The sequence below is a fragment of the Acinonyx jubatus genome, chromosome C1 (genome assembly GCF_027475565.1).
Source record: "Acinonyx jubatus isolate Ajub_Pintada_27869175 chromosome C1, VMU_Ajub_asm_v1.0, whole genome shotgun sequence".
Taxonomy (NCBI): domain Eukaryota; kingdom Metazoa; phylum Chordata; class Mammalia; order Carnivora; family Felidae; genus Acinonyx; species Acinonyx jubatus.
In genome coordinates, this window is record NC_069381.1 from 202,689,904 (window position 1) to 202,714,092 (window position 24,189).

At 45.9% G+C, this 24,189-nt stretch overlaps 1 protein-coding gene and 1 long non-coding RNA gene across 2 annotated transcripts in view; one reads left to right on the plus strand and one right to left on the minus strand.

Moving 5' to 3' along the window:
* Positions 1–1,039: 1,039 nt before the first annotated feature.
* Positions 1,040–4,911, minus strand: LOC128314134 (forkhead box protein D1). Its single transcript, XM_053215850.1, has 2 exons — positions 4,771–4,911; positions 1,040–4,306 (listed from the first exon to the last, which is right to left on the minus strand). Exon 2 carries the CDS (start codon positions 4,189–4,191, stop codon positions 3,154–3,156), a length of 1,038 nt encoding a protein of 345 aa, XP_053071825.1. The 5' UTR covers positions 4,192–4,306; positions 4,771–4,911; the 3' UTR covers positions 1,040–3,153.
* Positions 3,920–24,189, plus strand: part of LOC128314135 (uncharacterized) — a 42,537-nt gene continuing 22,267 nt past the window's right edge. The window contains exons 1-2 of the long non-coding RNA XR_008295583.1: positions 3,920–5,021; positions 5,499–5,733. This is a non-coding gene — a long non-coding RNA (uncharacterized LOC128314135). The remainder of the gene's footprint in view (positions 5,022–5,498; positions 5,734–24,189) is intronic.

Below are 24,189 nucleotides of genomic sequence, written 5' to 3' on the forward strand. Positions count from 1 at the left end.
AGGAAGAGAGAGAATCTCAAGCAAGCTCCATGCTGCCAGTGCAGAGCCTCATGTAAGGCTCAAACTCGGGAACAGCGAGATCATGACCTGAGCCAAAACGAAGAGTCCTAACTGACTGAGCCACCCAGGAGCCCCCAGGGCTGGCTTTTTACAGTGATTTTATTGGCAGTTAACACTCATGAGGTGGAGATGTGTCCAGAATTGGGTCAGGCACTTCCAAGAAGGTGAACATTTCCATGAGAAGGGAGGAAAGCACTCACTGTCATCAGGAGCCCTCTCTACAACTCATGGGACCATTTCAATAATTACCTTTTAAACTGCTTTGTCTTAGGAGCTGGTATACCAGGACTTCCCACATGATGGAGGAAGTGCTTTAGGATGACTAAAGCACACCTGCAAAATGGGGACTACTTGAATAAGAGAAAGCAACTGGAAATTGAACACATGTTTTCCGCTGCTCTGTCCTGTCGCTTAATTCCTGATAAGGAAGTCAGAAATGAGCTGCAATACAAAGTCAGCCAAGAAAAAATAAATCTCACCATGTTTAGGTACTGAACTACTAACTGTGTCTATTTTGTTTAGGAGTATTCTAGCTCAAATTTCTCATTATAAGAAATTTACATGTGCAACCTAAGAAGGAAGCAAAATGTGGCTTGTACTGTGACGGAGGGCGATTCAGACATCTTTCTCATTTACAAGGAATAATTCAGTTTATGTCATTGGTGTACCTTCCTCTGTGGCATGTAAATAAACTCTATAAGAAGCAAGCTGGTCCCCAAATAACTTTAGACAGACTTCCAGGTTGCCAATTTGAGAGTGTGAAGTAACAAGCAGGTGTGTGTGCACATGTGAACACATCATTACATACACAAAGCCAACTTCTGTCGGTAGCACTCACACACACACACGTGTAGATCTACTTGTGCAATGAAACAGTTATGAATGCAAACAGAATCTCAGCACTGGAAGTAAACAAAGAGTAACAGATAAAAACGAACGGAGAAGTAACACAAGTTACTTGCTGGAGGTGTAAACAAATCCAAGCTAGTTTCTGAAATGTGACTCTTAGTATCAGGAACATAAAAACATTAGGAACCTGAAAACATTCAGCAGAAACTGAGAACCAAATGTGACAGCAGAGTTTAGTTTTAGTGGATGTTATATTAGTGGATGGGTAAGCTGCTTCTCCCTTCAAAATACAATGGATAGATCTCCCTTGGCCTTCAGAAGTCCTGTGAAACCCTAGAAACAATTCCATAAAATGCCCGCCCTCGCGATGTACATTCCTCCCATGTGTGACTTATTTCTCTCAGCCTCATTCAAAATGTGAAATTAAGATTTGGATGGGGATGAGTATTTCAAGAAGAGTGCCATAAATAACTCGGAGCACTTTCCCCATGAAATAAATTTCATGAAAATAGGTTTTTTTTCTATAAATGCTTCTTGTTTTTATTAAGACAACGCAGACATAAAACACACCATATTGCAATTCCTAAATTGCAGCCATATCACTTATCAGTGACCAATAAATTACTTCACTCTATGATAGATACAAATGCTCCATTCAAGTTCAGTTAATAGAATAATGTCAGGATATCATGCAGACAGCTTGCATTAAATACATGAGGAATAATAGCATACCCTCAACAGCTTCTGTGATTTTCAGACATGAAAACTTTGTCTTATTCCAAATTTGAAGAGATGGAATAAAGAATGTTTTCATATAAAATATATTTGAAACAGTGGGGTTTTTTTTCTTTAAAAAGGCATCTAATCCACCTGCAACATACACTCGTAATACATCTTTTTAGTTACAAAATCAGGTAAATATGTATTCTTTTTCATCTAATATGACCGATGTGAACCTTTCAGTGATTTCCAATATCAAACAGTTAAATTCAAAATAATATTTTCCCGGTAAGTGTGACATATATTTGTAATCAGAGGAAGAAAGACTTGTCAGTTTCGTCTTTGGGAGCTATTTTCTATTTTATCAGATAATTGAAAGTCAGTAGTTGTTCACGGTATAAAATCTTGAACCAATCACTAACACGCCTTTATTTTCTGCTCCTAATCTTGAAATCTATTTGGACTGGAGGTACGGGAGAAATATTACTGCTTATCAAACACTTCCCTGGACATTTAAATGCACAAAATTTCCAGATGTATACATTCTAGAATAAATTATTTTAAAAACGAAATGAAGAAAAAAGGCAGAGGAAGCCTACAGCTTATATTCTGCTTGAATAGCTTTCAGTATCTTCCAGGTGGGGGCAACAGTAAGTCAGTTTTGAGAGGAGAAGAGAGAACGGGCTCTTTAAGCTCCCTGAGTCCAGTTACAGAAGATGAAATGACTTCCTGGTATAGTAACACTGTGAATAAAACAATCCTAAGTTTTCAGGATGGGACTTCTGGACTCCGCCGAGCTGGGAGCCGCGGCACCGGCAGCCCTGAGCGCGCCGCCACCTCTCCCGTCGGCTGAGTGGCGGCAGCCCCAGCGCGCAGGCGCGCTGCGCACCTGCCGGGGAGGGCGGGGGGCGCCCAGCTGCGCGCGGCTGGCCTCCTGTGCCGCCGCCCCGCTCTCCCGCGCCGTGTCCCCGGGGAGTGGACTTCACTCTCAGCGCCCCGGGCTCACTCGCCTTCCAAGACAGCCAGGAAGCGGGGACACCCTTCTTTCACGTGGACATCTCATTCATCCTTGCTCTGGACAATTCAAGTCCTTTCACAACTGCGGCAGACGTGCGCGCGCGCACCTCTCCCCTGAAACTCCCCAGTCGCGGCAGCCAGAAAATCAGCTCTCGGGCGGGGCGGCGGGGGGCCCACTCCTCTTCTCCTTCTCTTTGCAAATCCTCGGACTCGGGGGAGGGACGGCCGTGCACTCTGGCGAGGACCTGGGTGGTGCGTGAAGCGGAGGGCGATCTTGCACAGTCCACAGAGACGGGACTCCCCAGCAGCATCCCCGCCTCCTCGGGGTCCGTCGCCGACCCCGCGCGGAGGAGGCGGGGCGTGGGAGGCCCGGTGGTGGCCGGGCGTCCCGGTGCCGCACGGAGGGGGCGCAGCTCGAGCGCCCGGAGCCGGAGCCCCCCCCCCCCTCCTTCCTCTCCGGCCGCTCGGGGGCTGGAGGTGCTGGCGGAGGCCCGGCTTGAGGCCCCGTTACGTGTCGCTCCTCCGCGCGCCGCCGCCAGCTGCCGCCCGCGCCCTCGGGCCGCCCCCGCCGCCCCCCGCCGAGCCAGCGGCCGCGCCCTCGGGCCGGTACTTGAGCCAGCAGATGACCCAAGTGACGACGACCGAGAAGAGCGCCAGGATGCTGGCCACCGACAGACAGATGGGCCCCACGGGCGAGGGCGACCCGGCAGCGGGGGCAGCGCCAGGGGGCGCCCCGCCGCCGGGAGGTGCCCCCCCGCCGCCGCCGCCGCCGCCGCCGTAGTGGTTGACGAAGATAAGGCCGGTGAAGAGCAGCACCACCATGGAGAGGAAGGAGAAGACGACGCACACGCAGCCGGCGGTGAGCGCGGCGCGCTTGCAGTTCTGGCAGCTCTCGTAGGCGCCCGGGGCGCGCAGGCCGGCGCGGGCGCGGGGCTCGCGAGCGGCGTCCTCCGCGGGCGGCGGCGGCGGCGGGGCCGGGGCCGGGGCGGGCGGCAGGGCGGCGGCGGCGGGCGCGGCGCGGCGCGCGGGCAGCGGCGGGAGGCGGTCCTGGGGCAGCGGGTCGTGCGCGGCGCGCAGGGCCAGAGGGAAGGCCTCGGCGAGCTTGGTGTTGTTGGGCAGGCCGTGCACGCGGCTGTCGGGCAGCGGCGTGCGGTGGCGGCACACGGGGCACGCGATGGCGCCGGGCGGGCCGTGCCAGGGCGGCGGGCGCAGCGGGCGCTCAGGCGCGGCGCTCGCAGAGGCGGCGGCGGCGGCGGCGGCGGCGCGGAGCTGCAGCTGGCTCAGGCACTCCTGGCAGAAGGTGTGCAGGCACGCCAGCAGCTTGGGCGCGCGCCGGTCCGCGTCGAAGTAGTTGTAGCAGATTTTGCACTCGTAGTCCTCGAGCGGAGGCAGGCCGGGGACGGTCACGGCGGCGCTCCGAGCGGCCGCGTCCCCGCCGTCCCGGGCTCCCGCCGCGGCGACCCCGGCTCCTGTCGAGCTCCCGGGGCTGCTGGTTGGGCTCCGCTCGCCGCCGCCGCCGCCGCTGTCGCTCGCCGGCGCTGCCATGGCATGATCCGCCCCTCATCGGGGGCAAGGTGAGGAGTCTTCCTCCCCCTCGGTCGTCGCCTCGGCTCTCGGCAGGGAGGAGGCGCTTCTGCCTCCCCCCTCGGGCTGCTGTCGCCTGGCGGGGGAGGCACCGCTGGCTGGGCCGGGCGGGGGCGCAGCGACGACCGCCTTCCCTCACGCTGCCCCAAGGCGCGGGCGCCTCGGTCCCTCCCAATCCCCTGGCGTCTCTCCGCAGTCCCCCCCTGAGCTTCTCAAGGCCGCTCTCCTGGCCCCTTTGGATGTCAGTTTTTGTTGGAATTGGAAGTGGAGGGAGGATGGGGGGGGGGGCGGTGCAGGAACGAAATTTGGGGTGCGGCTGCTTCAGGATGTGGCGCCCTTGCACACACCCCCTCCCCCTCCCCGGCAAACAGACGAGGGGTGGTGGTGGCGGTGGGAAACCTGGTCCTGCTTTTTCCTTATTCCTCTCCCTCGTCCAACTCCCGTTTACCCTCGTTATTCCATGTTTACTCCCCTGGGTTTGGGGCTGAGTCCCTGGCGGAGCCTCCTCGCCCGCCCCCCCCCACCCCAGCAAGAGCTCACCGGTGATGTAATGCGGGACCCGCGCAGGGAGGGGAAGCGGCAGCCAGGGCAGCGGCGGCAGCTCAGGTTCCTGTTCGTGAAAATCGTGATCTCATTTCTCCGTCCAAGGGCGAAAGCCAGTAATTACCCTGCCATTTATACACTTTCCACTTGTATTAGCAAAGCCCAGGTAGCCCTGCAGCATTCACAGGGTGGAAGCGGAGGGCTGGCATGTTCCTTTCACCGTTTGGAGGAAATTTTGGAGCTAAACGGTATCTTTCTTTCCCCCTTGAAATATTGCTTGCTGGGATTTAAGGAGGCAAGAAGACAGAGACTCGTAGCCAGGTCTTGCTGATTTCCTGGCGCTGACCACAGGGGAGGAGGTAGCTCTTTCGTTGGTGCGCAGGCGTTTTCAGAGGGGGGGGGGGATTGCTGTTCTCAAACAGGTTCACGCATTTCAAAGTCTAGCTTAAACTAACCCCCAGCATCACTCACCACCATCTTCCACTTAAACTTTTAATATGCGAATGTAGAGAGCCAAAAATTCCCTGAGTAACTGGAAGAGATCCTCTTGATTTATTAAAACTAATAGAAACCCTACTGGGCAGCTTAGCAAGAAGCAGTGTTTCTTGAAAGGAGCACTCAGTAGAACATAGGATTGGTGGTTTGGGAGCCGGGGGGGGGGGGGGGCATCTGAAAGGTGCTGTTTAGATATTCCTAACCAGAAAGTTCTTCCCTTTTTTCTCCAGGTTGGACCTCCCCCCATGAAAAGAGAGAGAACCACAACAAGGAAGGCGAAGAGGAGGGTTCTCTGGGTTCCCATGAGATGGGAATGTTTCCACTTCTTCTCCGTGTTATCTGCGGAAGGCAGTAAGATGCTCCAGAGAATGTTTGTGGAAAGGACAGATGAATGGAAAATCAGCTGAAGGAAAATGGCGGAAAGGAACCAGTAAGCTACCAAGCAGGAATTGTCCTAAACAGCTGGTAAGTTTCTATGATATTTGAAACGAAATTTACTGTTTACTCTTTGTGAATCGTGAATGTGATAGATGTCTTAAGGGTGAGGGGTCTTTGGACAACTTACTAGAGACCACTTTCGCTTTCTAGTTCCTGGTTTCAGATTTGATAACTATGACTTGGGGTAATACTGTTTCTTTTTGCAGTATGTTAGTTTGTGACGGGGGAGCCGTGATGAGTAGAGGGCAGGGTGGTGGGACATCAGAAGTCCCTCATCTGGCCTTGGGATATTACAAAGTTATGCCAACCAGCCTCTGAGTGGCGGCGCTAGCTTCCTGTCCTTTTCGTTCCCTCCTTGAGCTGCAGGATTGTGAAGAGCCTGGAATCATGCATTTTGGATGCAGTTTTAAACGGGGTCCTTCTACGTAAGCCGTGACTAGCCCTGTACTGAGAAGAGACCTATTGCTGTTGTGGGAAACATTTAAAAGCAGGTCAGGGGGGAAAAACAAGCACAAAAACAGGACGGCTGCTGTGCGTTTATGTCTTGTCCTTCCCACCCAGTTCTTGGGACATGTGTAACTTCCATGCCAAAAGGGGGTGGAAAAAGAGTTCTGAAAGTCCACATGTCTGCATTTGGGCCAAACAACTGAAGATTTTGAACTTTCACTCTATTCTGCGTTCTCAGCACTGGATGGAAGAATGGAGAGACGGAGCATGGGGCTGTAGTGAAGTCTTCCAGCCTGAGCACTATTGACATTCTGAGATGGACAGTTCATTGTTGTTGTTCTCTGCACTGCCAGAGGTGTAGTGGCATCCCTGGGCCCTACCCACTTGATGTCAGGAGCAACCCTTTCCCCAGTAGTGACATGGCCGGGGGGTGGGGGGGGGGTGGTCCTTGGATCGCAGGTCTCCACCAACATCACAGATTTGGTTATGAGGAACCCAAAAGCAGAAACGTTTCCCAGCTTCTAACTGGGGCAAGCAAAGAGCACGTTGGTAGGCAAAGTAATAATTTAGCAGCTCCCAGCATTTCTTCTACAGCTTACGGTCTCTTAGATACCATAGCATCCTCTTTGAGAGGTCCAGGTACACTTTTCATCCATAATACATTCTGTCTACGGGCTCATAAGCGATTGCCAGAATTCGGTTAACGATGCTGGAATTTACTCTCTGGAAATTTGGATAGCTTTTTAAAGGGACCCAGCATCTCCCAATTATTTATACCCCAGGGCCTGTCCCTCATTATTTAGGACTCTCATAAAGGTGTCCCATGGGAGCCTTCGTCAGTTCAGTGAGGGGCCGTGACATTTCTGAAGGGTGTGAGTTTGAGTGCTGCAGGCATTTGCCCTAATGAGCTCTTGGGCCCAGTGCTCACAGTTACCTGCAGCAGTAAATAGTAAAGCTTGGTCATTCGTGTAGGAATTAGGCTTTCCTCGTGGCGAAAACTGTGTTGAAAGGGATCTTAAGTCAGAAACGAGGAACATAATATTCACATCAGGTTTGCATTGGCTTTGCTCGTGAATCCTGCTCCTGCCTTGGACATATTAGATAATCAGTATTGTCTGATTTGTGTTCTTTTTGAAGACCTGAGTAAATGAAAGACACCAATGGTCTTAGGTAATCTTATATATATACGTATATATATACATATATACATATATATATACATATATGTATATATATATTCCCTTCATCAGCTGTCCAAACAGAGAGGATGTTTCGGTTTTAGGATTCATTGTCCTGTGTCCAAATGCTAGGTGTTCCCCCCACCCTCTCTGTGTAGTGTTCGATATCCTCGTTCGCTTTTTTGTGCCTCAGTTTTCCAAACTGTAAATGTCGGATGAGTAGTTAACATAAGTCTGTTGTGAAAATTGAGTATCTTACACACACAACCCCAAACCCCTGTTAACACTCACTATTGTTTCTATCAGGGGTTTCTTTTCCTGATCTCAACAATCCTCCCAAATGCCCTGTGAGGGAGGCCCAGAAGGCTTGTGCAACCAACCCAAGGCGATACGCCAATAATGACAGAGCGGTCCTAACCCAAGTCTTCCATTATTTCAGAGGTAGAGATACAGGAAGCGACTCGGTCAGAAAGACAAGGAGCAGGAACCCTGACCTAGGAATCTAACCACGTATTATTGATCCATTAGTGGTAATAAATAAAGGCCTGTATGAAATATGAGGAAAAAGTGAAATCTCTCGTTGGTAATATTGGAAGAATAGATGTAAAGGCAGATAATGCCACTCAGAAGCAAGTAGTAAAGGAGTCCATCAAAAAGCTGACATTTTAAAATAGAAACAGGATCGCGTCAATTAGGCATGTATTGAGGTCCTATTCTGGCAGGCGTTATTGCTATGTGATAAGATACCTGGCCTCCAGAAACTAAGAGGATATTAAATATGTGTGCAAAACTTAGAGGCAGAATGAGGCACGCTTGTAGTCCAGGGGTGAGGTCCGGTGGGAATAAAGAGGAGAGAGAAATTGTTGGTGCTCTGGGGATGTAAGAAGTTTCCACAGACTCATGGTCAGTGAATTGTAGAGGGTTTAGAAAAATGCAGAAAGACATTCGTGGCGGCATCAGGGAAAGCGGGTAGGTGGAGGGCATGGCAGGTGGCCTGCTTCAGAGAGAGAGCGTGCAGAGGGTAGGGCACCATCAAGGGAAGCCTGGAATGCTTCCAACCAGCCGGGTAGGGCTTAATTCTGCAGACAACTGGCTGGTTGATGGTCAACACATAGCAGGAGTGCCCGTGGGAGTTTGAGCTTGAGAGTGATACGTGGGCCAGAATTGGAACTGACTCTCAAGGGGGACACACGGATCAATTAAGAGGTTACTTGAGGTGCTAGATCTCATTGCTCTATACTGCAAAGGTACAACTTTTAAAAGAATGAATTTCATTTATGGTGTAAGTTTCCTCTCATTGTGGAGAGACGGTATGGTCTAGTAGTTAAGAACAAGTTCTCTGCTGCCAGCACTTAGTAGCTGCATAGTCCTAAAAAAGGTCACTTAACCTTTTTGTTCCTCAGTCTTCTCTGCTGTAAAATGGGGGAGTAGTATCCACTTCCTAGGGTTGTTGCAGGGTCAAAATGAGTTAATACTTATTCAGCTTCAGACAGTGCCTGGTATGTGAAAAGTGCCATAAAAATGTTGAGAAAAGAAGCCACCTAGCCAGGCCCAAACTGCAATGATTAAAAAAAAAAAAAAAAAAAAAAAAAAAAAGATGCTTATTCTAAGGAAATTATCATTTCTTTTCAGTAAATAAAAATAATTCAGAATAAAAACCGATCTTGACCAGGTGATCGAAGTTAACGTCAATAGTGATAAGTCAAGTTAATCATAGGTACCCTGGATGTGATGTGTTGAGAAGGGCACTTTCTGTCATTCTCCTCTCCAAAACCTCTCAATAACCCCAGTTTAATCATGGGAAAATATCAGATAAATCCCAATAGAAGGATATGCTCCTGAATACCCGAACCAGGACCCCTTAGAACTGTCAAGGTCATCAAAAACAGGGAAAGTCTGAGAAACATCACAGCCAAAAGGAGCCTAAGGCGATAGGATAGCTAAATATTATGGGATATCCTGGATAGGATACTGGAACAACAAAGACATTAGGCAAAAACTAAGGAGATCTGAATAAAGCATGGACTTCAGTGTCATTGTAGATCAAGATTGGTTCATTAGATGTGATTAAATGTGGCCTAGTCACATAAGATGTAAATAATAGGGGAAAAGGAGTATGGAGTATATGGGAACTCTCTGTGCTATCTTTGCAGTTTTTCTGTAAATCTGAAACTATTCTACGATAAAAAGTTTATTATGATTTTTTAATGTGGTTAATCATGGGAATTTGCAATCACAAGGCCACTAACGTTCTTTGGGATTAAGACGTATCTGCTCACTGTGCATTTGTATCGCTTCCAGCAAAATCCAGTAAGCAAGATTTGCAAAACCTTCCAAGGAAACATTTGATTTAGTATTTACTGCATTAGGGCATCTTAATACTTTTCACAATGTACAGATAATAGTAATTTTTAAAAACATCTGAAATTGTTCAACTACTTTGAAGAAAATTTAGGAAAGAGAGTTTTATTATTTATTTAAATATATATATTTTTAAGTAATCTCTGCACCCAACGTGGGCTCAAACTTACAACACTGAGATCCTACAACACTGAGATCAAGAGACACACGCTCCACTGTCTGAGCCAGCCAGGCGCCTCAAGCAATTAAAATCTTCATCATATAGCCTTTGCTATATTTTGGATTAATTCTTTAAGACTGATTCTCAGAAGTGGAATTGAAAAATGCAATTTGCAAAATTTACTGGCTGGATGACTTTACTTTATAGTAAGCATTAATTATCCTTTGACAGTTTGAGTTGTTATTTAGCAACACATTTTGTCACCCAAGAAAATGCTTTTATTCTGTTAGTATTAGTATTTATGAAGGAAGAGCTTTTTTCGAAAAGAATATTTGTTTTCTCTTCGAGAACTTTATTGTAAGTCTTAAAACCATTTCTTTTTCCATTGCATGTTTTAATTTTGTTTCAGCAAGATTTGGGTAAAAACAAAGAATAACCAGGTAAATTTTGTAGCTTACGTAATACATCCTGTTTCCTCATATATTTTCTTGTTTCACTGGATTCGTGGCGTTTTGATACTTTGGCACTCTTGTGTGTTTCTCTGCTTAAACTGTAGTTTATGCAAGACAATACATATCTGTTGTGCTCCCCAGGGACTATTAATATTTGCTTTTAAGAGTCTTAGCTTTCAGGGTACCTGGGTGTCTCAGTAGGTTAAGTGTCCAGTTTCAGCTCAGGTCATGATCTCATGGTTCACGGGTTTGAACCCCACGTCACGATCTGTGCTGACAGCTCAGAACCTGGAGCCTGCTTCAAATTCTGTATCTCCCTCTGTCTCTCCCCTCCCCTGCTCATGCTCTGTCTCTCTCTGTCTCTCAAAAATGAATGTGTTAAAAAACATTAAAAAAAAAGATTCTTCTTTTTCTTGGGGCACCTGGGTAACTCTTGTGTCTTAAAATGTTTTTCTTTTGTGTAAGAAATTTGAAGAATGACTTTTCTGCCCTGAAATTTGTAGACCTTCCCAGCAGTATTTTACAATCTCTATGTCTTTCTACTCCCATTTTATAATAGGGGTGCTGATATTTACACCATGAAGGTCCAAATCGCTTACCCAAGGCCATGGGGTAAATTTAGCTAAAATCACAAGCTGTATTTCTCTGAAGGCTGTAGGGGAGGATGCGCTTCCTTGCCTTTTCCACCTTCTGAGGGATGCCTGAATTCCTTGCCTCATGCCACATCACTCCAAGCTCACATCATCTCTAGCTCTGTCTCTGGCCCTCCTGCTTCCCTCTTATAGGGAACCCATGATTGCACTGGGCCCTCCTGGATAATCCAGGATACCCTCCCTGTCTCGAAACCTCTAACTTAACCACATCTGCAAAGTCCCTTTTGCAGGTATGTAAAGTAAGATATTCATGGGTTTGTGGGATTAGGATGTGGATATCTTTACGTGCCATTCCTTTCTTGACCATGTAAGCTCTGCAGCCCCATCAGGCTGTCACAGCTGGTGACTGGTCCTTGGGTCACATCCACCCCAGACCCCACTCAGCTGCGAAAGAGCTGAGAGAAGCAGTATTTCCCAGTCCGTTAACGGCACACCAGTGGACTGCAGTACAACTGGTGAGAAACTTCAACATAAAATATAATAACGTAAAAGCCGATATTTGGTCATAAGAGTGTCAGCACCTGAATTTCCATCCCTGAGAACTTTCTTCTGCAACCAGTCTCCTTTGCTGCCTAGAGTGTTGAGGAATTAATGCCCCCAGGAGTAGCCCTCAATCAAGGACTAGTGAGAGGCTGGTGTATACATACCCCAGCTCCCTCCTCCCTCCTCAGCCAAGTGAATTCTGAGGTGTCTACTTTCTCCTTGCTCTCTGCGTTCTACCAGCAGAATTAAGGCCCAGACAGTCACAGTGGGAGCTGGCTTGACAGGGTACCCTTTAGCGGCTGTCTTCTCTTCCCAGCTTCCTGTTCTTACTCTCCTTTTGCTGTTCCTTGGGGATCACGTCTTCTCTCAGGGTCTGCTTCTGGAAGAAGATGTAGGGGGAAAATCTTTGAAAAGAAGGGAGAGCAGAAAAAGAATGTTGAGGGCCATCTGGGTAGCTCAGTCAGTTGAGTATCCGACTTTGGCTCAGGCCACGATCTCACAGTTCTTGAGTTCAAGCCCCACAGCAGGCTCGCTGCTGTTGGCACAGAGCCAGCGTCACATCTTCTGTCCCCCTCTCTCTGCCCCTCCCCTGCTCGTGCTCTCTCTCCCTCTCCCAAAAATAAATAAATGGTAAGAAAAAATTTTTAAATGTTCAGACACGTTTTCAAAAGCTTTTCTGGTTGAGCCCCTCTTGAAGTAAAAACTGGAGAGGGGGTAATTGTAGCCCATAGATCTATTGTAGGGGGTTCCAGGACATGAATGTTTGTGTCTCGCCTCTAGAATACATCCTGGGGAGATTCTAAGCCCCTAAGAGAAGCTGCACCCACAGGCCCAGAGCGGTATAGCGATGGGGTAGGAGAGTTCCACGTGGGGAGAATCAGACACAGCTTGTTCCACAGTGTCGAGTCTCTCGATGCTCCAGAGCACTCCTGGAGAGCACACACAAAAGTTCCTGAGCGCTGAGGGGAGCAGATGTGTCTGAGATGGTCCAGAGGGAGATTATGGTTGGGAGACGGAAGAGGCAGGTGGGCCTGAGGCAGGAGGTCTCAGCAGCAGGGCGTTAGGGATGCAAGGGACCAAGGTGGGATGGTGGCCACCTGAACAGAGGCCAGCAAGGACCAGCCTGCTCCTCCCCACCTCCTGCCTCTGCCCTCCTTGACCCCAGATGCCATCCAGAGTGAAAGGAGAGAGAGGGTCACGGTCCAGAACCGACTGACCTGTTACCCAAAAAGGTGATTTGTAAACTGGAAAAGAAGTGACCAAGTTATTGGCAACATTAACTTTGTTCTTCACTGTTATTAAAAAAAAAAAATGGGGAAGGCTGATAAATCAGGAGCATATAATACTGCACCTGCTGTCGGAGAAGGTCTTAAAATTTTTAATGTTTATTTTTGAAGGAGAGAGAGACAGAGTGTGAGCGGGGAAGGAGAAAAAAAGAGAGGGAGACACAGAATCCAAAGCAGGCTCCAAGCTGTCAGCACAGAACCCGACACGGGGCTCGAACTCGCGAACCGTGAGATTGTGACCTGAACCGAAGTCGGATGCTTAACCGACGGAGCCACCCAGACGCCCTTCCCCCTGTTTGTTTTAACTGTGGTCTACCATTCATGTGGCCCCATGAAAGTAACCCTAGGAAAGCACAGGTTATTTGGACAATGTGGAAAAACACAAGTATATTAAACTAAAACCAGTTTATTTTTCAATCTTCACACACATGTGCACACACACACACACACACACAGACACACACACACACAAAGTTCCCCTGAGTCACTATGCCCTTACAGCTCCAAGGAAGTGGAAGAATCAGTACCACTTTGAAAAAGAGGATTCCTGAGGAGCTCAGGGAAGGCTCTCCTGAGACGGGTCTGCAGGGAGAAGGAAGAGTGGAGACTCAAGTGTCAGACAAATGTGTCCTGTCTCCCTCCTTTAGGCCAATGAGCCCAGACAGGTGAGATGGAGCCCAGAACTTGTTATTAGGTGATATGAAGGGATTATTGCTGATTTTGCTTGTTATAATAATAGCAATGGGATTATGAAAAAAGTTCTTATCTTCTCTGTCTACTAAGTTATAGGAGAAAGAGTATGACGTCTTGAATTGCTTTAATACACCCCAGCAAAAATGAATACATAGATAAATACATATAAACATGGGAGAACAGAAAAAATAAGATTGTCACAATGTATTAAAATTGCGCACCTGGGTGGCTCAGTTGGTTAAGCGTCCGACTTCAGCCTAGGTCATGATCTGGCCGTTCCCAAGTTCCATCCCCGCGTTGGGCTCTGTGCCGACAGCTCAGAGGCTGGAGCCTGTTTCAGATTCTGTGTCTCCCTCTCTCTCTCTCTGCCCTTCTCCCACTCACGCTCTGTCTCTCTCTCTCTCAAAAATAAATAAACTGTAAAAAAAATTTTTTTTAAATTGTTGAAGTTGGATGAAAGGAATTCGGGTGTTCCTTATACTACTTTCTCTTGTGATATTTGCAGATGTTCCTATCAGTTGTTAATCTTAGACTCAAAACTGGCAGCATTCTCACAAAAATAGCACTGATAATGTTCACGTTTTTGAAGGTCTCACTGGCACTATGGTTTTAAGGGACTAAAGAAAATCGTCTTGAGTTCAGCTCTTTTATTCCTAATGTTTTCTTGACTCTTGTTTCAGCCGTTTCTAAGAAATCAAGGAAGAGCTGGGGCACCTGGGCGGCTCACTTAGTTGAGCATCCAACTCTTGATTTCGGCTCAGGTCATGATCCCAGGGCCGTGGGATCAAGCCCCGCGTCAGGCTCAGCGCTAAGCGTGGAGCCTACTTAGGATTCTCTCTCTCTCTCTCTCTCTCTCTCTCTCTGTCTCTCTCTCTCTCTCTGTCTCTCTCCCTTTGACCCTCTCCCTTGCTTGTGCCCTCTCTCCCTCTCTCTAAAAAAAATAGGACACCTGGGTGGCTCAGTTGAGGGCTCAGAGCCCTCTTTGGATCTTCTGTCCCCCTCTCTCTTTGCCCCTCTTCACTCATGTGCTCTCTCTCAAAAATGAATAAACATTAAAAAAAAAAAACTAAAATAGGGCACCTGGATAGCTCAGTCAGTTGGGCTTCTGACGCTTGGTGTCAGCTCAGGTCAATGATCCCATGGTTTATGGGATCGAGCCCCACGGTGGGCTCCGTGCTAACAGCACAGACCCTGCTTGAGATCCCCTGTCTCCTCTCTCTGCCCCTTCCCTGCTCATGCTCACTTAATCTTTCTCTCTCCCTATCAAATAAATAAACATTTAAAAATCAAATAAAAGAATTGGGAATGCAAGCTGGTGCCGTCACTCTGGAGAACAGTATGGAGGTTCCTCAAAAAACTGAAAATAGAACTACCCTGCGACCCAGCAGTTGCACTGCTAGGTGTTTGTCCACGGGATACAGGTGTGCTGTTTCGAAGGGACACACACACCCCCATGTTTCTAGCAGCACTAGCAACAATAGCCAAAGTATGGCAAGAGCCCAAATGTCCATCGATGGATGAATGGGTAAAGAAGACGTGGTGTGTGTGTGTGTGTGTGTGTGTGTGTGTGTATATATATATATATATATATATATATATATATATATATATATATATATATATAATGGAGTATTACTCGGCAATCAAAAAGAATGAAATCTTGCAGCTACGTGGATGGAACTGGAGGGTATTATGCTAAGGGAAATTAGTCAGAGAAAGACAAAAATCATATGACTTCACTCATATGAGGACCTTAAGAGACAAGACAGATGAACATAAGGGAAGGGAAACAAAATGATATAAAAACAGGGAGGGGGACAAAACAGAAGACTCTTAAATATGGACAACAAACAGAGAATTACTGGAGGGGGTGTGGGAGGGAGGATGGGCTCAATGGGGAAGGGTCATCAAGGAATCTACTCCTGAAATCACTGTTGCACTATATGCTAACTAACTTTGGTGTAAATTAAAAAAAAATAAGATTAAATTAAAAAAAAAATTAAATGAAATAAATAAAATTAAATAAAATAAAAGGAAGAACTGAGGGAGGCAGGGAACCCAGGTGCTAAATCAAACCTTTCGGAGCTCACTGCCCAGTGCAAGATATACAGGTTCTCTCTCCTCCTGTCTTTTCTCCTGCATTCCTGCTCAGCCATTAGAGCCCGGAGCCCCACCCTTAGCATTCTAGATATCTCTGAGTCGTTGCTCCAAATCCCAGAATGAGTGGATCAAGGGAGATGGAAGAGGATGTTTAGGAGGTTATCAACGAATGCTATGTGAGCAGAATGGATGAACCGGACTGTCCTGTGCAGTGAAGCTGTTTGTTACTCCGATCTTTTCCAAGATTCAAAGAGATGCGGGTCTTGAAGGCGGGGCCCGTCCTCACCTTGGAAAGTCTCCGAGGCTCAGATTGCCCCACCTTAATCTCTGAGAGCTGCTGGAGATCATGCCTCCCAGGGCAGCCAGCCGCAGCCCCAATTCCATACGCTTTCTCCTCCTCCAGTCATTTGGTGTCCTTCGCATGACAAAGGCAAAATTAACGGGACATGCAACATACATATCTCCAAACAGCCTTTCCACAGCCGGGCCCTATTAATCAAATCCGCATGGTTGATAGAAAAAAAATATTTTCCTTCTGGTAAGTCCGCCCTTTAATTAAATGCTATAAAAATAATTAGGTAGAGGGGCACCAGGGTGGCTCAGTAGGTTGAGTGCCAACTTCAGCTCAGGTCATGATCTCACAGTTTATGGGTTCGAGCCCTGCGTCAGGCTCTGTGCTGACAGCTCAGAGCCTGGAGCCTGCTTCCGATTCTGTCTGTCCCTCTCTCTCAAAAAATAAATAAACATCAAAAACATTTTTTAAAAATTATAATTAGGTAGAGAATATGTTTTAAAGTTAGAAAGGCTCTTTCTCCTTGAGCGATGAATCTCCTCTTTGGGAGGCTAAAGTGCAGTATTTTTAATAAAAAGAAAAGCAGCTTCTTGGATGCCACAAATGAGAAAACGAAGCTGCTACCGGATGGCATTTCTTACCCTTGTTTGTTCTGATGCTTCAGTCACTGCAGTGAATCCCAAGACTCTAAAGGCTGCCCACATGTGGTGAAATATAAGACACTAGCGTTTCCGACCTAACGCCAGGGATTGTCCTGACCTCTAAAGAGATGAAAAGCCAAAGATGGTGTAAATCCATGTGAGCAGTATCTAACCATACCCTCCACGGAAAGGAAAGGGATTGCATGTGCTCCTGGACCACGAGCAGTGAGGAGGTGGCCCAGCCTCCGAGACTGCTGTCTCTGGGATGCTTTGCAAGGTCCTGAGTAGTGAAAGGCTTCCCAGACCCTGTAGGGCCAGGCAGCTCCTCGATGAGCTTAATCTTCGACTGCAAAATTTGAAAGGAAAGGGAATTTAAAATAAAAACATTTCAGACCCGGGGGCGCCTGCGTGGTTCAGTTGATTAAGCTTCCGATTCTTGATTTTGGCTCGGGTCATGATCTCATGGTTTGTGAGTTCGAGCTCCACATCAGGCTCTGCGCTGACAGCAGAGATTAGATGCTGATCTGTTTGGGATTCTCTGTCTCCCAAGCTCTCTGCCCCTCCCTGCTTGTGTGCACTCACTTTCTCTGTCTCAAAAATAAACATTAAAAAAACCCAAAAAACATTTCAGAACCATTGTGAAATTTCACTTTTTTTTTTAATGTTTATCTATTTTAGAGTGAGAGACAGAGTGTGAGCAGGAGAGGGGCAGAGAGAGAGGGAGACACAGAACTGAAGTAGGCTCCAGGCTCTGAGCTGTCAGCACACAGCCCGACGTGGGGCTCAAACTCATGAACCGTGAGTTCATGACCTGAGCTGAAGTCAGATACTTAGCCAACTGAGCCACCCAGGCACCCCTGAAATTCTCACTCTGTAGCTCTCTTGTTTTACACACATATATGATCAATTTATAAGTTCTTAAGTATTTTAGCTCCAAGAGAAATTTTTAAAAGGAATTTCTGCATTTGATTAGAAGAAAGGTAGACAAAGGTGAACAGAAGAATCACTAAAAGTGTAGATGTAAATGACCTCGATTCATCTGTGAGTAGTTCTAGGACAGTCACTGTTCTTTTGTGTATGTGTGGTAAAAAGTATATAACATAAAATTTATCATCTTAACCATTTTTTAAGTTTATTTTTTTAAACATTTTTTAACATTTATTTTTGAGAGAGAGCGACAGAGACAGAGATAGAGTGCGAGTGGGGTTGGGGCAAAAAGAGAGAGAGACACAGAATTGAAGGAGGCTCCAGGCTCTGAGCTGTCAGCACAGAGCCCGATGCGGGGCTCGAACTCATGGACTGTGAGATCATAACGTGAACTTAAGTCGGATGCTTAACCAACTGAGCCACCCAGGCCCCAAAGTTTATTTACTCATTTTAAGAGAGAGAGAGAGAGACAGACAGAGTGCAAGCAGGGGCAGAGGCAGAGAGAGAGAGAGCCCGACTGGAGGCTCATTTGAGAACTTGATCTCATCATCTCGAGATCACAACCTGAGCCAATATCAGGGGTCAGATGTTTGGCTGACTGAGCCACTCAGGTGCCCCCTCCTCCCTCCCCCTCCCCTCCCCCCCCCCCCCCCCCCCCCCGCCATCTTAAGTGTTCCATTCTTAAGTGTTCAGTAGTTTTAAGAATAGTCACATTGTTGGGGCGCCTGGGTGGCTCGGTCGGTTAAGCATCCGACTTCGGCTCAGGTCATGATCTCGCGGTCCGTGAGTTCGAGCCCCGCGTCGGGCTCTGTGCTGACCGCTTGGAGCCTGGAGCCTGTTTCCGATTCTGTGTCTCCCTCTCTCTCTGACCCTCCCCTGTTCATGCTCTGTCTCTCTCTGTCTCAAAAATAAATAAACGTTTAAAAAAAAATAAAAAAAAAAGAATAGTCACATTGTTGATTGTTGTGAAATAGATAATTCATCCTGTATAACTGAAACTCTAAACTCATTAAACAGCTCCCCTCTCCCCCTGCCACCAGCCCCTGGTAACCACCATTCTACTTGAAGTTTCTATGAGTTGGAGTAAGTACTTTAACTACTTTAGATACCTCATACAAATGGAATACAAATACAGTATTTGTCTTTTTGTGACTGGCTGTTTCACATACATGACATCGCTCACCCATGTTGTAGCATGTGTCAGGATGTTTTTCCTTTGCAAAGTTTGAATCCCATTGCATTGTCCGTATACACCACATTCTGTGTAGCTATTCATCTGTCGATGGACATCTTGGCTATCGTAATTAGTGCTGCTAGAAACACAGCCCACACACGTATCTCTTTAAGATCGTGCTTTCCATGCTTTTATTTTTTTAACGTTTATTTATTTTTGAGAGAGAGAGAGAGTGGGCATGTGCATGTGCATGTGCAAGCAGGGGAGGGGCAGAGAGAGAGGGAACAGAGAATCGCAAGCAGGCTGGGTGTTACCAGCACAGAGCCCAACTCGGGGCATGGGGCTTGAACTCACGAACTGTGAGATCATAATCTGTGCCAAAATCAAGAGTCGTATGCTTAACCAACTAAATCACCCAGACACCCCTCCATTCTTTTAGATACAAACCAGAAGTGGGATGCCTGGCTCATGTGGGAGTTCTCTTTTTAATTTTCTGAGGCAACTTAATCTGTGTTCCATAGTAGTTATACCATTTTACAATCCCCCAACAGTACACAAGAATTCCAATATCCCCACATCCTCAATGACACTTGTTATTTTCTGGTGGTTCCCCCCCGCTTTGACAGTAGCCATCCTAATGGGAATGAAATGATATCTTATTGTTTTGATTTGCATTCTCTGATGATTAGTGATGTTGAGCATCTTTTCATATACCTGTTGACCATTTTTATACTGTCGTCTTTGGAGAAATGTCTATTCAGGTCTTCTGCCTATTTTTTTAATTGGTTGATTTTTGTTGTTGAGTTGTGGGTGTTCCTTATATACTCTGGATATTAATCCATTTTCAGATATATGATTTACAAATACTTCCTCCCATTCTGTAGGTTGCCTTTTCACCCTGTTGATTGTGTCCTTTGATGCACACATTTCCCATTTGTGTATTTTGTTTTTTGTTGTCTGTGCTTTTGGTGTCATATCCAAGAAATCCTTGCCACATCCAGTGTCATGAAGATTCCTCCTTCATTTTCTTCCAGGAGTTTTACAGTGTTAGGTCTTATGTTTAGGGATTCAATCCATTTTTATTTAATTTTTGTATTGAGTGCAAAATAAGAGTCCAACTTCATTCTCTTGTTTGTACTTACCCAGTTTTCTCAACGCCATTTGCTGAAGAGCTTTCCCCATTGGGTGCTCTTGGTACCCTTGTCGAAGATCATTTGACCATATTTGTGAGGATTCTTTTCTGAGCTCTATATTCAGTTCCATTGGTCTGTTGGTCTGTGTTTATGCCAGTACCACACTGCTTTGATTGCTATAGCTTTGTAATTTTTTTTAAAAAAAATTTTAATGTTTATTTATTTTTGAGAGACAGACAGAGCATGAGTGGGGGAAGAGCAGAGAGGGGGGACACAGAATTTAAAGCAGGCTCCAGGCTCTGAGCTCTCAGCACAGAGCCTGATGTGTGGCTTGAACCCACAAACTGTGAGATCATGACTTGAGCCTAAGTCAGCACTTAACCAACTGAGCCACACAGGTGCCCCTGTAATTTTTTTTTTAATCAGGAAGTGTGAATCCTCCAATTTTGTTATTTTTCAAAAATTTTTTTGGCTATTTGGGGTTTCTTAAGACTCCATATGAACTTTAGGATGAATTTTCCTATGTCTTCAAAAAATGCCAGTGGGATTTTGACAGCGATTGCCCTGACAGCCACTGTTCTTTACTAAATGCAGTGGAGAATCTCAAAAAGCAGGGAAAGCTACTGAGGCAGCAGACAGAAGCTTGATAACTAGAAGTGTGTATAATTTTTTCAACCTCTTTGTAAAATAAAACGATCACAGCAGAAAATTATGCAAGTAAATGTATTTGTCTTAGTTTGTCTTTTTCTCAGATCGCTACTGATCAAATGGTCGCTAGGAGAAAGAGAAGAGAGAATTAGCTGTTTCCTTTGAACATAGAAATATTTTTAAAAAATATTTATTTATTTATTTATTTATTTATTTATTTATGAGAGAGAGAGAGAGAGAGAGAGAAAGCAAACAGGGGAGGGGCAGAGAGAGAGAGGGAGACCGAGAATCCCAAATAGGTCCCATGCTGTCAGTGCAGAGCCTGACCCAGGGCTCAGACTCACGAACCATGAGATCATGACCTGAGCTAAGGTCAAGAGTCAGATGTTTAACCGACTGAGCCACTCAGGTGCCCTGAGCATAGAAATCTTAATTAGAACAATAATAACAGTGATTGTCATGGTATCATACAGCTTGTTCTGCCGTTACGTTGTATAAAGCATGGACAGTGCTTTATCTCCTTTTATTTCAGTCCAAAGCAGCATGTCCCAAAGTTATGGTCCCTGGAATGTTACCTCAAAAAAAGGTTTTGTGATCAAATAATTTGGGAAGCGTTGCAAACTACATTCTTTTATACTCTGCACTTAGAGATTCATTGTTAAAACTCTGAGAAGTCCTGCCGAGGTATATACGAAGAAATCAGTTCAGTACTGTATAAACCAGTGTTTACCAAACTGTTATGGCCACCATTTGGTGTTTTGTTTTGTTTGTAGTAAACCTATTAATGTGCCATGAATCTAAGGTATGGCAAAAGACACTCAGAGCAGAGAATTTAAATGAACAGATTTTTATTTTTTATTTTTTTTTAATTTTTTTTAAACATTTTTATTTATTTTTGAGACAGGCAGAGACAGAGCACGAACAGGGAGGGTCAGAGAGAGGGAGACACAGAATCTGAAACTGTCTGTGCTGAGCTGTCAGCACAGAGCCCGACGCGGGGCTCGAACTCACAGACCGCGAGATCATGACCTAAGCTTAAGTCAGCCGCCTAACCGACTGAGCCACCCAGGCGCCCCTAAATGAACAGATTTTTAAATGCTGTATTGCAAATACTGAGTTTTTGCAGAGTGTTGCTGGAAATAAGATGCATCGGGCAGGGGAGCACATCCATCGACATAGGAACTGATTTCTCCTGGAATGCCCCTAAGGAGCTACAGCTGGGGGTGCCATTCAGCATGCATGGAGACTCAGGCGTGTTTGTAATAAAGAACCTGGGCCATTTCTTCCGTATGCGGCCCCATCATCTACATGAAACCATGTACTGTCTTATTTGCAGCAATGCCCTTGCTGAAAAAGAGCCATTGGGTTCTGAAGTTATTTTAAGCCAGGCCAGATGAGATGTTAGAGGAGATCTACTTAATCGTCTCTTCACATGACGATGATTTGGACTATTTCCTATAGAGGGAAGTAAAGGCTAAATTACCCTGCATCCAGCATGATTAATCATATTGGTTGTTTATCCGTTTCTGTCCCCGGCCATGATAGATTCTCATTCCTAATTTCTTTTAGAGAATGGCTTCTTCCAAAACACTAAGACTTCAAAAACCTTTAAATGATGTATTATTTATCTGTCTGGCCACACAGATTCCTTCAGAGTCATTACTGACTCATTCCCACAGAGTCATTAAATCCATCCACAATGCATTCGCTGACTTAATGATAAGCAGATTTGGTTTTGGGGAGACTCAGGCAGGCTGTAAAGGGCAGATCCATGAGACTTGATCACACCCACTACCGGCCTGCAGGGGCGAGATGCTCACTTCAAAGCAGGGGAATGTCTGTGGGCCTGAAGCTCAGACAGTTTTGGAGTCCCTATTTAAGAAAAGGAATTCAAATTCTTAGAGAATTGAATGTTCACTTAGAATTGTAATATAAACCACCACCATAACAACAAAATACTTAAAGCTGACAAACTCTGGAAAGATCTCCAAATTCAGAAAATAATATTTTTTAATATTTGGCTATCTGATACACTACCCAATAAAATTATTGCCTGCATATGTTTGATTGCCTATTGTTTCTTCTTTACTTATTTTGAGAAAGAGAGAGAGAGAGAGAGAGAGAGAGAGAGAGCGTGTGAATGAGCCAGTGGGGGAGGGGGAGAGAGAGAATCCCAAGCAGGCTCCATACCGTCAGTGCAGAGCCTGATGCGGGGGCATGAACTCACGAACCGGGAGATCATGACCTGAGCTGGTCAAGACTTGGCCACTCAACCGACGGAGCCACCCAAACGCCCTTTGATTGCCTATTCTTGCAACAGTGATTTTGTCATACTTTTCACTGAGAGAATAGAAGGAGAAAATCAGACATTCCTCTTATTGGATCAATCCAATAATGGATTGATGGCGAATCATCATGGTGGATGAAATGATGTTTTGTTTCCATGGGTGAAATGATATTTTTGTTTGTTTTAAAATTTTTTTAAGTTTATTTGTTTGTTATAAGAGAGCAAGCAATTGAAGGAAGGGCAAAGAGGGAGAGAGAGTAAAATCCCAAGCAGGCTCTTCGCTGACAGTGCAGAGCCTGAGGCAGGGTTCGAACTCACGAACCCTGAGATCAGGACCTGAGCCAAAACCAAAAGTCGGATGCTTTTTTTTGTTTTTAATTTTTTTTTAACGTCTATTTATTTTTGAGACAGAGAGAGACAGAGCATGAACGGGGGAGGGGCAGAGAGAGAGGGAGACACAGAATCGGAAGCAGGCTCCAGGCTCTGAGCCATCAGCCCAGAGCCTGATGCAGGGATTGAACCCACGGACCACGAGATCATGACCTGAGCTGAAGTCGGACGCTCAACCGACTGAGCCACCCAGGCGCCCCATAAGTCGGATGCTTAATTGACTGAGCCAACCAGGCACCCCAAAATGATGTGGTTTTTTTTTTTTTTATTTTTATTGAGAGTGTGGAAAGGTTTCTTTTGGCTTCCCAACTTATTATTGGTACATTTTTTAGGACTGTTACCAGTTTCAGGAAAACTTCTCTCAAGTGTCTTTCACAGACTTGCAGGATTTCAAGGCATTTCAGAGGTTTGTTATAGGAACTAAGTTTCAATACTTTGTGAACTGATAACACTCTTGGACCAGCTTGTCTTTGGTGTTCCTAATGTTGTGGTATATTATGAGGGCCATGTCAGACCCTGCACTTTCATTTATCAAGGTGGACCGTGTGGGTAGAGTGGGTGTTAGGACCATTACTAAACTTGTTCTTGTACTGGGGCAGCTAGCAATAACTAAACTATACACAGAAGGCGCTGTGAGGCACAGAAATATTCCACTAAACCAAAACTATATGTATCCCCATCAACTTCCTCAGTCATGGTCCGAAAAATGCCCGTGGCTCGTAACCCAACGTGACTGAGGAAGGGGAGTATGACCGAGGAGAAACTGAAGTAGGAAAGAGACAGTGGCCTCAACCATTGTGGTTAAAATATAAATTTTACAAGAACACATGGCCGTGAAAACACAGATGCTTCACATGAAGGGCCATGAAACCTAAGCTTTATTGGTTTCATGATAAATCCACTTCTTGATTTTCTTCCACTCAGATTTTCTTCCACCAGAGCTGCTGTTGTTTCTTTGGGGAGGCTGCATGTTTGCTTATTGAAGTTAAGGACCGTAACTGTAGGAAATAGGACACAAACATGTAAGAGGCATGCACATGACCATATTTCAGCTGGCCAATTTAATGGTACACTCAATAAAACAATGACTCTGCATGATGGGATCAGTAGCTCTTAAATCTGGCAGCAGGTTAAAATTGTCTGCATAGCTTTTTCAAAATGCACATTCCTTGGCCAGT

Coding starts and splice junctions, on each gene's coding strand:
- LOC128314134 (XM_053215850.1), bottom strand. CDS start 4,191: ATGGCAGCGCCGGCGAGCGACAGCGGCGGCGGCGGCGGCGAGCGGAGC.